The sequence below is a fragment of the Grampus griseus genome (genome assembly GCF_964374135.1).
Source record: "Grampus griseus genome assembly, chromosome: 16".
In the NCBI taxonomy this organism is placed as follows: domain Eukaryota; kingdom Metazoa; phylum Chordata; class Mammalia; order Artiodactyla; family Delphinidae; genus Grampus; species Grampus griseus.
Window position 1 is genome coordinate 47,836,270 of NC_139010.1, and position 14,729 is coordinate 47,850,998.

The 14,729-nt window shown below is 40.1% G+C and overlaps 1 protein-coding gene across 3 annotated transcripts in view; it reads left to right on the forward strand.

Annotated features, from left to right (window-relative positions):
• The window catches only part of A1CF (APOBEC1 complementation factor), a 76,325-nt gene extending 61,806 nt beyond the window's left edge, over positions 1-14,519 (forward strand). Inside the window, exons 8-12 of one of the 3 annotated variants that reach the window (XM_082674050.1) lie at positions 2,242-2,515; positions 4,466-4,671; positions 8,383-8,519; positions 9,233-9,384; positions 12,399-14,519. In XM_082674050.1, the coding sequence (XP_082530176.1) occupies positions 2,242-2,515; positions 4,466-4,671; positions 8,383-8,519; positions 9,233-9,384; positions 12,399-12,550 (921 nt within the window). In that variant the 3' untranslated portion in view covers positions 12,551-14,519. Of the gene's footprint in view, positions 1-2,241; positions 2,516-4,465; positions 4,672-8,382; positions 8,520-9,232; positions 9,385-10,135; positions 10,210-12,398 lie in introns of those variants that run through there. The other 2 variants (XM_082674051.1, XM_082674052.1) reach the window with 2 other exon arrangements.
• Positions 14,520-14,729: the final 210 nt, after the last annotated feature.

Consider the following 14,729-nt stretch of genomic DNA (forward strand, 5'->3'; position numbering starts at 1 on the left):
ATGGGGGGGTGAATTCAAAGGATAAAGCAACTGATTGTATATAGCAGTGAGAAATAAAGATGAGTCATTATAGGTTTTCAATATAGGAGACCAGAAGAAGGCTGATAGGGGAGTCAAGAAGAGAAAACTATTTGGAAAGAAAGGTGATGAACTGAAGTTTGCACGTGATTATTCTCTTATTCTGTAAATACTTGTGAATGTCTGTGACGTGAGAGAAATTTTGCTGGGCTTGTGGCTATATAGGTTAATAAGATATTGTCCTAGATCTTGAAACGTCTAAACCAAATAAGTGAAATACAGTACTGGGTTTAAAACACGGTTAGAGGGGCAGAGTAATGCAGAACAGACTCTATTACAGTAAGAAATTTGACTTTGCAGTTAAAATATTAAAAACATCTCTTGATATGGAAGTTCCTATAAGCAGAGACCTATCTGGGTATCTTATCTTCCTCAAGACAGGACCGAAGACAAAGAATTACATCCAAGGTCTTTAATACTCCAAGTCTGTTTCTTCTAATTACATCAACATCAATATAATAGAGTTGAGTATGAGCTGAATTCTATCTCTCCATGTGGTCCATCTAACGTATTTGATACTGACTCCTGCTACTAAAAAGTAGGGTAGATACATGTAACTAGGAACAAGAGGCTGACCAAAATGATCAGGATGACCATAAAGCACAAATTTTGTCCAGCAGACTTCAGTGATGCAGGAGCCACTGAATCACTCATGAAATCATGAGCTGCTGTGAAAGGGAGTTTTTGCAGGAACGCTTTACATCACTTCTTTTCTTTATAACAAACGACATTCTTATTTGAAAGGAGCCACCAACTGTTTCCTCAAAACACCTTGTCCCTTTGGTAAGAAATTCACCCATCTATCAAGTATTTGTTGAGAGCTACCTTTATCTTTTGTGTATGCAAGCAGCACGTAAAAGCAAGTCCCACTTGTAGATGCACACACAGCCATTATCTTCAATATCCGGATCTGGTTACAAAATGTCAGAAACATGTGTCAGAAAACAACACTTCAACAATTCTTGAGGACAAGTTTTAAGTAGTGCCTGACTTGAGAAACTTCAGTACTGCCCTGCCATCCCTGTTTGTTAGTTCCCAGCTGTTCAGCAGATCAAAAGGTTGCTTCATAAGGAAGCGCCTACAGGGGACAATGCAGTACCCTCAATGATTCCTCTTTCTTAAGTAGGGCCCCACTTTTAAGCCTCACTTCTCTTCCAGTAAAAATTCACCTATTGCATAACTGCACCAAGAAGTAAGACACGTACCTGGCTGGCAGCTGGAAAGGCCTGATATGCTGCCCATGCCAAGGTGTTAACAATTGGTAAGATCTTTTATTGGTTTCCTTTTATCTTCATTACACTGTGCTAGGTACTGGAGATTATATTCCATCCATAATTAACCTAAAATTTCTTAGAATAATTATATAAATAGATAATTAAAAATATATATCACATATAAATATTACATAATTCTCTGTCTCAGTAACTGTATTCACTTAATACATTTGTAACTAATATGTCAATAGACAGTGGACAATTTTTCACTGTCAAACCTGTTGGTAGATTATATGCAATTTACCAACAAACCACTCAGGGAAAACTCAGCTGGCACACAAAACAAGAACCTATGAAAAGATAAGATACATATGTCAATGGAAAAAAAGTGCACAATCTAAAAGTTGAGAATTACGTCTTATTCTGTGGATATTCTGAGGACTTCAAGCCCAGGAGACAGCCTCTCAGATAGCTCTAAGGGATTGCTCCGAAGAGGGAAGAGAAGAGCCAGGATATGTAGGAGTTTTTGCAACAAAGACCAGGTGGTTGGAACACCAAAAGATTACTGTTAGTTAAAGAAAGCCAGATATCTCAAGTTAAGGAATTTAGCACTTTCTATGTATAGGAAGATGCAAGAGTCTGTGCTCATTGAAATCATTCCTTTGATATGCACCTCAGCGCTCTGGGGCCAGTATCCTGTGTTTTCACATCCTGAGTTTCCTCAGGATCACCGTTGGGGGAGTATGTAATGTGATGGCTCAATGGCTGCAACGTCCTTTGTTTACTGATATGAGAGGCAATATTTTCCATTCACACATATAAGTGAAACAGTCAGTAAACACAGCAGCAACTAGACTAACACTTAGAAGGAGACGTGTTACTAGGGCTCAGTCACACCTGGCTGTCTTCATGTCTTTTCACATTGCTTTTTCCTTGCTGTCTAAAACAGGTGCTGGATGGGTCCCCCATCGAAGTGACCCTAGCCAAACCAGTGGACAAGGATAGTTATGTTAGGTACACCCGAGGAACAGGTGGAAGGGGCACCATGCTTCAGGGAGAGTACACCTACTCCTTGGGCCATGTTTATGATCCCACCACAGCCTACCTTGGAGCTCCTGTCTTCTATGCCCCCCAGGCCTACACAGCAATTCCCAGCCTTCATTTCCCAGCCACCAAAGGACATCTTGGCAACAGGGCCATTATCAGAGCCCCTTCTGTTAGAGGTAACATTAATCAGCTCTTGCCTTAGAAAAAAACTCTGCGATTTCAAATGCTTTGTATTGCAATAGCCTTAGACAAATTGGACGGGTCCACTGGGAGACAAGAACTGGAAAATTGTTTATTGAAAATCAAATATGATATCAATAGTTTTCCTTCCATATGAATCTTTTTTCACATTACAACTGGTTATTGAAAAAACTTGGTCGGAACATAGTATAAATGAGTCTGATGTACACATGTGATCTTTGCATGGGCCCGTAAAATGTGTACAAACTAAAACTCGGGTCTACGATTATTAGTTTCTTCCTTATCACTGTACTACCATATTGGAGTCATATGTGACTCATTACAAAACTTCCAACTGAGAGCAGTATGGTTCAGTGGAAACCAGTTACCTCAAATATCAAGACACATGAGTATTGGATGGTGAGTCAGTGCCATCACATCCATATATAAATCACAATTCATCATAAATATATTTAACAGATATATGAGATGCTCTCATCTGATCTCCCCCAAGAAATATGTGCTATGCCTTCTAAAAAGCCACATTACTAAGGAAATCAACTTGTTTCTCCAGGATATCAGGAAACAAATAGTAAAGTCCAAATAGAAAAATAAAAAACAAAAAAAACGCGACCTCAATCTTACTGCCAAACAACACGTTTTCCTGCTGAATCCTGTGAGAATTCCAAATGTTCAAGCAGTTTTCTGAGCTCAGTTATTTCAAAAAATGTAAAAGATAAGGAAAGCATGTTTTATTTTCAAGAAACTGTTTTGTCTCTGCCTAATGGGATCCTTCAGAGTGGTTCTGCTAGGAACCAATGCCTACAGAATCTCAGATCTGTCTGCCAGATATGACACCAGTCTGAGCAATTCAACAGCAAACTGTGTACTTAATTCTATTCTTGGGTTTGACTAGAAGCAAAGGGGCATGTCCAGATTACTGTGAAAACAATTATCTTACTGTGTTTTACTATTTTTCAGGAGAACTGAATTGACCATCCTAGGAACTCTAGTCTTCAACAGCCTTAAAATTTCCATACTCATAATACTCCACCCAAAATTGTAATGTAAAAGAAATCTTCAGGATTTCCTTCAAGATGATCTGTCTATAGGTTTGATAATTATGTCATTAAAACACTGTACATTTATAATCTAAATCACATCATTAAACAATCCCTACATTAAGTATAAGTTGTCAACCAGTTGTAATGTAGGAAAAAAACAAACTTCACTCCAAGGGAAAAAATACCTGTCTTATAACAAGAAAGGAATCAATGAATGATATTCATGGATGAAGGGTAATCAATTTAATTTTTTATCTCTTTATGCCACCAATAGGAAATCAAAGTAGCAATGTGGCAAAACAAAAAATCAAAAGGAATCTATTAATGAAACTCAATGGAAATTTAAGCCTCACATTGATAGAATATAAGAGAGAAAATGGTGAGTTTTAAAACACATTTTCTAAATGTTGGTTTTCCAGCAGGCCATCACGAATGGAATATTAGGGAAACTAGAATTCATTTCTAATTTACTGATCAAAGACAAAAAGGCAAGACTTATTTTAATACATGTGGTCATATTATGCTGGGATGTTTTAATAAATACATTCCCAACATTTATTAGTCTACAGAAAAATGTCAACGAAAGGTTAACTGAAGAGAGAAATTGCAAAATTTCTCTGTACCAAAGCTTTAAAGTTGCACGTGTACTTATCCATAGCTTTGATAGTATTGCTTTCTTCTACAGACAGTTAAAAAAAAAAAAAAAGGACACCTGTGGTGAACCCTATCTTATGTTGAGTTTCATTACATTAGAATCCTGGAGTTTTCTATCTGTCTTCAGGGAAATAATCAATGTGACTTGGGCTAACTTTTCCATTACAGTAAGATTCAGGGTGATTTTCTGGTGGTTTGATTCGGTTTAATGCCTTCTTACATTCCTAGAAATTTACATGAATGTACCTGTAGGGGCTGCGGGAGTGAGAGGACTGGGCGGCCGTGGCTATTTGGCTTACACAGGCCTGGGTCGAGGATACCAGGTCAAAGGAGACAAGAGAGAAGACAAACTCTATGATCTTTTGCCTGGGATGGAGCTCACCCCAATGAATCCTGTCACTTTAAAACCCCAAGGAATTAAACTTGCTCCACAGGTAGGTAACGTTATTCCAGAGATAGCTTGGATAGTTTGTATAAGTTGGGCCAAAGACCATCATTCACCATTTGTCAAAGGATTTGACTTGATCCCTATTTCAGCTGCTGTTTTGTTTTGTTTTATTAAATAGATATAGCGGCCAATCAACATAATGTACTGTGAAAGAAAAGTGGGTGTTGAGTACAATTGTTTCATTTTAGACTCTTTTTTTTAAAATTATGAAATTTGACATCTTAAGTAATCTTCCACTGAAATGCAAGGATTCTGAGCACTACCAAGAATTATCAACCAATACCTTAAATGAGAATAAAGTGAAGCAAGGCTGGTTGGCAAATGAAGAGCACTCATGACAGGGAATGAACAGATCATTTAGAACATCTTTCCTTGGAAGCTCTGTGTCTAAGAGAAAACACTGTGCTATCTCTGGTGTATCATTACTCATATTAACTATAAGATGCCACCAGCCATATCGAATCAAGTCATCTACAATGACTGTATTTGGGCAGTAACATTAAGGTAAATTTTTTGCTTTCACTTCACAATTCTAAGTTTCCATGTTTCTGCATGAGGCTATGATTTTATTATCGGAAAGTTAAAAGTTATAAAAGTTGTTCCAGTACGGAAACTGAACAACAGGGTTAAAAATAAAACAAAACAGGATCTGTGTTAACCCTTACACTGTCCCCTCTGGACATGCAGTACATGCTGGACTCTCTGCAGAGACACTTTGGCTGAATAATCAATATCCAGTTGTTCAGAGTGACAGTTGGCATATCCTAAAGGAAAATTCCCAACTCCCACCCCAAAGGTATAAGCCCCAAATTTGCGGGAGTAGCCTTATGATTGCAATCAAGTAGAAAACTTGATTTTCTAAAATCTCATCTTGACTGGGTTTTTTTGTTTGTTTTTGGTGTATTAATGGCTTTCTTATACATACAAATTACCTCATCTACAGTTTCTGCTACCCCTCCCCATACAATTCTTTTTTAAGGGATGCCTATCAGAGTGGTAAATAGTAATCATGTGTCTGTTCAAAAACCATATGAGGGGCACGCATTATGCACCGAGTATTGTGCTAGGTGCTGGGGATGGAAAAGTGAATATAACACAACCCTTGCCATCAAAAATCACACGGCAATCCAGTGAGAGGATCCTGACACATAATAATTACAATAAAATCTCGTAAGTGCCATGATGGACCTTTGCTCAGAAAACACAAAAGCTAGTCAATCCAATCTATCCTGGGTTAAAACCTAAAATAAACAACCTAATTAAAGTACTAGGATACCCAGAAATATTTTTAGAAAATAAAAAATAATCATTGTCATAAATTCTGTGTAATAGTTCTAAGAACTGCCATAGCATGAGTAATGATCTCTGGTTTTATATTAAATCCAGGTTAGAAATTGGTCCTGCTTTATAGTAATATATGGGGCCTTCACTGGTGGCACAGTGGTTAAGAATCCACCTGCCAATGCAGGGGACACGGGTTCAAGCCCTGGTCCGGGAAGATCCCACATGCTGCAGAGCAACTAAGCCTGTGTGCCACAACTACTGAGCCTGCACTCTAGAGCCTGTGAGCCACAACTACTGAGCCTGCGTGCCACAATTACTGAAGCCCACGTGCCTAGAGCCCATGCTCCGCAACAAGAGAAGCCACCTCAATGAGAAGCCTGCACACCTCAAAGAGTAGCTCTCGGGCTTCCCTGGTGGCGCGGTGGTTGAGAGTCCGCCTGCCGATGCAGGGGACACGGGTTCGTGCCCCAGTCCGGGAAGGTCCCACATGCCGCGGAGCGGCTGGGCCCATGAGCCATGGCCTCTGGGCCTGTGCGTCCGGAGCCTGTGCTCCGCAACGGGAGAGGCCACAACAGTGAGAGGCCCGCATACCACAAAAAAAAAAAAAGGGTAGCTCTTGCTCACCACAACTAGAGAAAGCACGCGCGCAGCAACAAAGACCCAACGTGGGCAAAAATAAATAAATAAATAAAATAAATGTACCAAAAAAATATATACAGTAACATATGAGTAACTATCTCTATCAACTAATGAAAGTTTTTCTTAATTAATTTGTCTCTGAATTTCTGCAACTGCATCTTAGGAATCAAGGGCCATGCCACCCCCAACCAGCATAGATGGAGCCTGGACAACTCCATGGTGGAGTTATGAACTTCCAACAAGAAGAGGAGGCTGCCCTGCAGAGTCAGAAGTTAGAGCTGGAATCCTTTACATGTGTTTGCACAATGGGCACAAACGAGCAGGCAGAACATCAGCCCGCTCAAGTAACTGACTATTGCCCAGGAACCTTAGAGAACAGTTTGTAGATGACAAGAGATGCTACAAAACTAAGAGTATTAAGAAGCAACAGTTAATAGAGGAGATAGGAGCAATCTATAAATTCAATAAACTGGAAAATGTCATGCTATTACAGCTGGATAAGCATTAGAGCAAATGAGATAAGAAATTCCACAGACTCAACCTGGGAACTGTTCTGTCCCAAGAGTTATTTTTTAGGACTTACGCCCTGTTTTGCACAGTTTACTGGATCTGCTGACCAATGGGAGCATCAGGGCTTGTGGGCCACGAGAAATGGCTTCGGCATGAAGAAAATATGTGCCTTCAGGCAAGGTTTGGTTTGGAGTAATGACAGAGGAAAGAAGCATGAAGGAAGATTCCAAAAATCAGATCATAAAAATAGCCAGAAGTGGTGTTTTGCCAAACAAAGACATTGCAACTATCAACACCCCTCTATTTTTTTTTTTTTTTTTGCGGTACGCGGGCCTCTCACTGTTGTGGCCTCTCCCATTGCGGAGCACAGGCTCCGGACGCGCAGGCTCAGCGGCCATGGCTCACGGGCCCAGCCGCTCCGTGGCATATGGGATCTTCCCGGACCGGGGCACGAACCCGTGTCTTCTGCATCGGCAGGCGGACTCTCAACCACTGCGCCACCAGGGAAGCCTCTCAACACCCCTCTATTAATGTTCATCAATAAATACTAACCCATTAAACTTTTTAACTCTATTTTTATGAAAATGTAAAGTTAAAACCGTATGACAAATGACATGAAATAGGAATAAATCCTTAGGTTATTTTCTCTAAACCATTATAAACAGAAGGATTCAGTGTAATAATGAGTAAATCCAGCTACACAGTGCTAAAATATCAATTTTTTTTTTTTTTTTTTTTTGCGGTACGCGGGCCCCCCACCGCCGTGGCCCGGCGCGCAGGCTCCGGACGCGCAGGCCCAGCAGCCACGGCTCAGGGGCCCAGCCGCTCCGCAGCACGCGAGATCCTACCAGACCGGGGCACGAACCCGCATCCCCCGCATCGGCAGCCGGACTCCCAACCACTGCGCCACCAGGGAAGCCCTGGAATATCAATTTTTTAAAAAACGGAATAAATATACCAAAAAAATTGTACATTAAACTATTGGTAAAAAGTTAGAGCTAATGGACTAAACTAAAAGTGTATTAGAATAAATGGTGTGAAAATGATTTTCCTGAATTAATAGACACAACATTTTAAATGGAGTTCAAATTGAGTTCATCTTAAATTTTATGAGTCATTAAACCATGTGGCATTTTATCTCTTCTTATATTTGCTTAAACTCTGAAGATTCAAGTTTAAAAACCTGAAAGTTAGAGAAATAATGCAAATGTGATATTTGGAAGGGAAGTCACTTTTTTTGTTGTTTTTTTTTTTGCTCTTGTAGATATTAGAAGAAGTTTGTCAGAAAAATAACTGGGGACAACCTGTATATCAGCTGCACTCTGCCATTGGACAAGATCAAAGACAACTCTTCTTATACAAAATAACTATTCCTGCCCTGTCCAGCCAGAATCCTGTCATGTGTGTAACTTCTCCAAATTCCTAATCATTTCGATTTTAGAATGAGTCTTGTGAATTAAGTGTATTTTATCACTATCTAAATAAGATAAATATTCAAGTCTACAACCTACTCATTTTTCATTCAGTGCAAACGTTGAGATGTGTATTTGGGATATATGTGACAGCCATGAGACTAGCATCTCAAAGCCCCTAAATTTCATATAGACAATGAAGACTGTGTACTCTCACCAACCAATGGAAAACTGCAGATGTTAAGCGTAATAGAAGTGAAAACTATAGCCCACCCTTTTATCTGTGTAGTATTTGGGTTGAACCATACGAAACTGCCCTTTTATACCTAATAACACCATGCCCTGCCATTTAAGTTTTGAACCAAAGCTATAACCTCTCTATTAGTGGTTATCACCTTCTCAATTTTACCTTGAGCCTGCATTTCTACATGTTTTAGGAACCATCCTGTTTCACACATACATTAGAAAGAACTTACAACGAGTTGCAAGTACACTCCAGGAATGTCATCGTCCACCGATGTTCTAGGTCCATTCACAAATGCTCCAACATGTATGTATATCTGGAAGCTTTAAAAGCAGAGAGTGCTAGGTCCCCACGCAAAATTCCATTATCCGATCAAAAAAGTGAACAGCGCCTTAGGTTTTCACCTGTCTCAGCTACATAAGTTTAAAATGCACACCCTGACTGACTTTGCTTTCCAGCCACCCTTTCACACCCCCGAAGCTAAGTGCCTATGTGGATGAAGCAAAGACATATGCAGCCGAGTACACCCTGCAGACCCTGGGCATCCCCACCGATGGAGCCGATGCCCAGACCGCAGCTGCTGCTGCCGCTTCTGCTACCGCATTTCCAGGTATGGAAAAATAATGTCAGAAATGGCACCCTGCAGAGAGTGTTTGGGAGACCCTCTTTGGGACCATGGACTCACAGAGTTATCTGTGAACTTCAACTACAATAAATCTGATCTACACCACCTGTGACCAAAAAGAATTTGCCCGATGAGCGAGCCATTAACAAGGCAAGAGAATTGAGCTGGGCAGCAGAGGAGGGTCTAGTCTCAGCTCAGCTATAAGCAGCTGTGTGACCTTAAATGAATCAATCTCTCTGCGTCTAGTTTGTTTGGGTTTTTACTTTTAGTAAGAGAGTTTAGAACTACTACATCCTACTACTACTACATTCGTGGATGATGTTTATTTGAACTCTTACTATGTGCCAGGCACTGACTTATCTCAGCAATGCTCGTGACACCACAAGAGACAGGTTCTATCATCACGCACATTGTACAGCTGAAGAAACCAAGTACCACCAAGAGAAAGATTAAGTCATTTGGCCAAGGCCAATCAGCTTTTAAGCAATCCATGGACTCCCTCCCCAATTCTAATCTTCAGTTCTACTCAATTCTACTTGTATTGCTTTGCTTTCTAAAAGAAACGTGTAGATCGGATTTTTAAAAATTATTTTAAGACAAAAACTGTATATGTGTGTGTGTGTGTGAGAGAGAGAGAGAGAGAGAAAGAGAGAGAGAGAGAGAGATGGAGAAAATGAAAAAGAGACCATTTCAATAAGTGGCTAATCAGGCTCATTTTATCTGTTCTATAATTTAGGTCTGGGGCGTATGCTGATTACTTAAAGTCTGTCTGTAGATCAACATGCCTTCAGGGTCACATTTAAAAGACTTTTCCCCATTTATTATGTACCTACAACAAATGCTACTAATTAAAAATGAATCCTCTAGAGATTAAAGAGGACCAGACAAGAAATTTCTTTTGGAAATTTTTCCCTCAGCAGTTAGTTTGAGCAACTCCATTCTTTCTTGGTAATAAAAGTTTAGGTTCTTTCGAAGAAATCTGTCATTCTGACTTGTCATTGTGTTGGCATACCTCCTCCCATAAGCCCAAATCAGAGAGTTCTGACTAGACCTAGAAATAAGACATTCTTATCAATTGATTAATTCATATATCGGTCCTGTGTAGGTATGAGAACTGCTATATACGTCACATCCGTAACACCTGAGCTGGCTCTCATTTCCTTTTATTTCTCAAAACTTGCAAATGTGGCCTCCATCCTGGCAAGTGAAGCCGAAACTAATCATGCTTCCCACACAAATGTGACCTCAATTCCAGCTTTGCTCTTAGAACGTGGAGAAGATGTGTGATGTACCCCTTCGAGGTTATCAAGGCAACAACTGCCGAGGGCCAGGTCCTTCCTGGGCTGTGCTGCAGCCATCAGCGCCGTGCTTGCTTTCCATGAAACGGGGTGTCTTGTGCCAGGCTTCTCAGTTCTTGCAGAAAGTTAAGGCCCTGTCTTGCAGAAAGCTGTACCCCAAAGGCACCAAATTAATGTACTATAAAAATAAATGAGCCACTGCCAGGAGAATTTTAAAGTTTGCTTTTACATTGGAAAGGATTTGCTCTTTGCCCAAAAATATTTTATCTTATCCTCACTTTTATTTGCTCCTACAAGAAATAAAAAATTATTTAGAGCATGAGAATTGCCTTGGGAATGCCTAAGAATTTGAGAAGATTTTTTATAACTTGCTATGGAGTCAAGTAAAGAATAATAGGCTCCAAGGGAAGAATCTATTTAAAACACAAATGCTCTGGTACTTTAGAAATTAGCCAAATTGAAAAAGAAAATTCAATTTGCTTTTCAAAATCCCTAAAGGTAAAACCTACGCTACACACGCACATACACGTATATTTTACTTACTTACTTTAGAAATACTGTTTCCAAAATTATGAAAGTAATTGTTAACATATTTCTCATATCCTTGGAAAATGTACCAAACTTCACTAGCACGTTAGTCAGCATTACTGCCCAAAGTGCACGAGCCAAGGAGGGGATTCAAATTTTTTACAAATAGTCCAGCCAGCTTCCCACTACCACTTCCTGAGAAGCCACCAGAAAGAAATCAATGTGCCTGGGTTTAGGCGGACTTCCACAACACATAAACCAAATGCGCTTTCTTTCTTTTCTTTTCTTTTTTAAAATCAGGTCCCCATTTGCTGCTTAAGCATACTTTTTCCCTTTTTCTCATCCTCTTTCACAATTTGGGGATCATCTCAGAAATAACCAGATTTGGGTCTAAGACATTAACAGGGAAATACTGCTTTTAGATAATAGCTATTATGCTCTTTTCTTCAAAAGTATTAATCAGCTAGGCATGATAGCAATACAAAAGCACATGAGTATGTCCTTATCACTCAAGCCCCTTAGTTCTCTGACAGTAAGGACGAGCACTAAGACCTCTGCATACATCAAACACAGCTCGATGGTGGGGTGAGGTATTGTTTGTCCTATCCATTTAGACCAAAATGTGGACACCCTAGGTATGTGCTTTTATGGTGCTATATAGAAATACGCTAAAACTTTAACTACTTCTCCTATTGGTCTACCCAGTCCCTACAAACCTCCCTGGGTAAAGGCAATGGTTTTTAATATTCTATTTAGGTGAGGGTGGGGATGCAGCAGAACCAGACCCACAGGGCCCACCCCGATCTCCTTGCCAACCCATCAACTGCCTCCCCTCCTTTACAAGTTCTGAGACCCTCTGAAAAAGTTCTGGACATCAAACTTTAATCAGCTCCGCATTCTGTCAAGTTTCTGTTTCTTGGGGTCTATCCCCCATGTTGCCAGTTTTCTAAGAGTGAAACGATTCTGATATAAATGGTCGACCCCACTCTGAGGAAGACTCTTCCCTAATCAATGAGTCCAGATATTACATCCCCTGAGGGCACCTTTTAAAATGTACACGTTAACTTTTGGCTTTAAGCAATACGTTAAATTTTCATCTTTCATAAAGACCGTAAGCCAAAAGGAAGCAAATCCGAATCCCTTTCATGAAGTTTTCTCTGCCTTCTCCTCCAGGCTATGCTGTCCCTAACGCAGCTGCATCTGTGTCTGCAGCCCAGCTCAAGCAAGCGGTGACCCTGGGACAAGACTTAGCAGCGTATGCAACGTATGAGGTCTACCCCACTTTTGCAGTGACTGCCCAAGGGGATGGCTATGGAACCTTCTGAAGACATCTTTCTTTTAAGAATAAAACACACAAAACTCAATCTAGAAGAAATACACCTCTAACTCGGTCCCCTAATGATCACACGTAATACTTGTCCCAGAGTGATGCCTTTCCTGAGACTGTACAGCTTACATTGATACTAACTGTAGAATCATGATATGAGAACTTTATTTCTAATGAAATCCAATGTTAAGGAGCCATTTATCTAACAGGAAGCTAAAGAGCAGTTGCCCCCCAAAGTTGTTCTTCCAAGGTTCCTGAGTGTCTGGGGAGTGTGTTTACAAACCCTGACAGAGTGGAGAGAGATCTTTTAGCCAGCAAGATTTCAGGGGCTAAGCAGACCTGGACAACCAGTAACAACCAAGGGGGCCAAGTAATTCCAGAGTCTTAACCCCTGGCTTACAGCTGCTTTTGTAATACACAAAGTCACAAAAGGCTGAGGGACAGTAGGAGATGCTTTTCAAAGCACATTTCCCATTGCCCACTGCATGAGGCATATTCACAGCCTGGACCTCGTGAGAGATTATCCAAGGTTTAATGGAGTCAGCATCATTTCAGTCTGAAAATTCCATCCAGTCAATTTGTCATAGGTCAGGATCTTCTCATCCCCTGCAGCCCCTGGGGACTAGGAAATTGATGTGCTATGTTACAGCTATTGTTAAGACAAATCCAGGCCCACCGTTTTTTAAACTCATTAGCCCACACCTCTTTTTCCCCTAGAACTCCTACGCTTCCTAAGGATGCCCACACCATAATAGTCATGCCAACTTGAAATGACTTTTTCTCATTTTAAACATTTTGACTTGTCCATATTGATTTATTTTCATCTCAATCTCATTTTGCTCATCTCCAATATCATAAAAAAAATAAATCAAATCTACAGCATATCATTTATGATACTTTTTGCTATTCAGCAAATTGGATGAAAAGTCATTTCAAAGGGAGGAGTGAAGATTTACTCTCGTTTCTATGATGTTTTTGTAGCACCCAGCCCACCATCCAGCATTCAGAGACAGTTATTAACCTGGGTTCAGCCTTGGACTATCTAACCCACTTATACTAAATCTGACGAGAAATCCGCCTTCTCTTCCTTTTACTTTCAATAAGTATCAGACAGCTTTACCATATCTGAGTCCTTTGGTTTTGAAGTTATCACAGGAGAACTTTATATCCATCACTGATTATTATTAGAAGCCAATTTTTCAGATATTCAGCAAGGGTGTTATTTATCAAAATCTCCTAGAGTTTTGAGTCTCTTCCCTAGAACATCTGAGGTGAGTGTGCTACAAAAACTGGGGAGAAGGCACTGCTTTCTTTCCATACTTATAAATGATGGCTTTTTGTTCAAAACAGAAATAATCAAAGTCCAAACACAAAATACCTATTACTACCACTCCAGTCTCATTAGTGGTTTAAGACATACAGTACTAGATTTCCATTTCCCTTGGCTTTTGTAAAATTCTGCAAGACTAAAGGGAAGACATAAACACCAAAGCATAGAAAAATCTGTCAACTCTTGAATGGAATTCTGTGACCCCCAAATCAGGCCAGATTCCAATGGAAATCAGGTAAATTCCAACAACAATTAAGAGTCCTTGTAACCTTTCTGTTCTACTAACTCCAATCTGATATCAAAGGCCTCAAGGCTACAGCTGAAACTCTGAAAGGCCTCATGCTTTCAGCTTTGTTTTGCTTTTCATATTTCCGAGGACAGTGTTTCCCAGACTTGACTGCACATTAGAAATACCTGGAGAGCTTTTCAAACTGCCGATGCCAAGGTCACACCTCATACCAGCTACATCAGAATGTCTTGGGATCTGAGCCGGACATCAGTTTGTTTGATTGTTTTTAAAGATCTTAGCTGATTCAAGTGTACAACTAAGTTTGGGAACTGCTGTATTCTTTGTATTTCCACTCTATTTTAATACTTTTTATTTTTAACGTCTTTATTGGAGTATAGTTGCTTTACAATGGTGTGTTAGTTTCTGCTTTATAACAAAGTGAATCAGTTATACATATACATATATCCCCATATCTCTTCCCTCTTCCATCTCCCTCCCTCCCACCCCTCTAGATGGTCACAAAGCACGGAGCTGATCTCCCTGTGCTATGTGGCTGCTTCCCACTAGCTATCTATTTTACATTTGGTAGTATATATATGGCCATGCCACTCTCTCCTA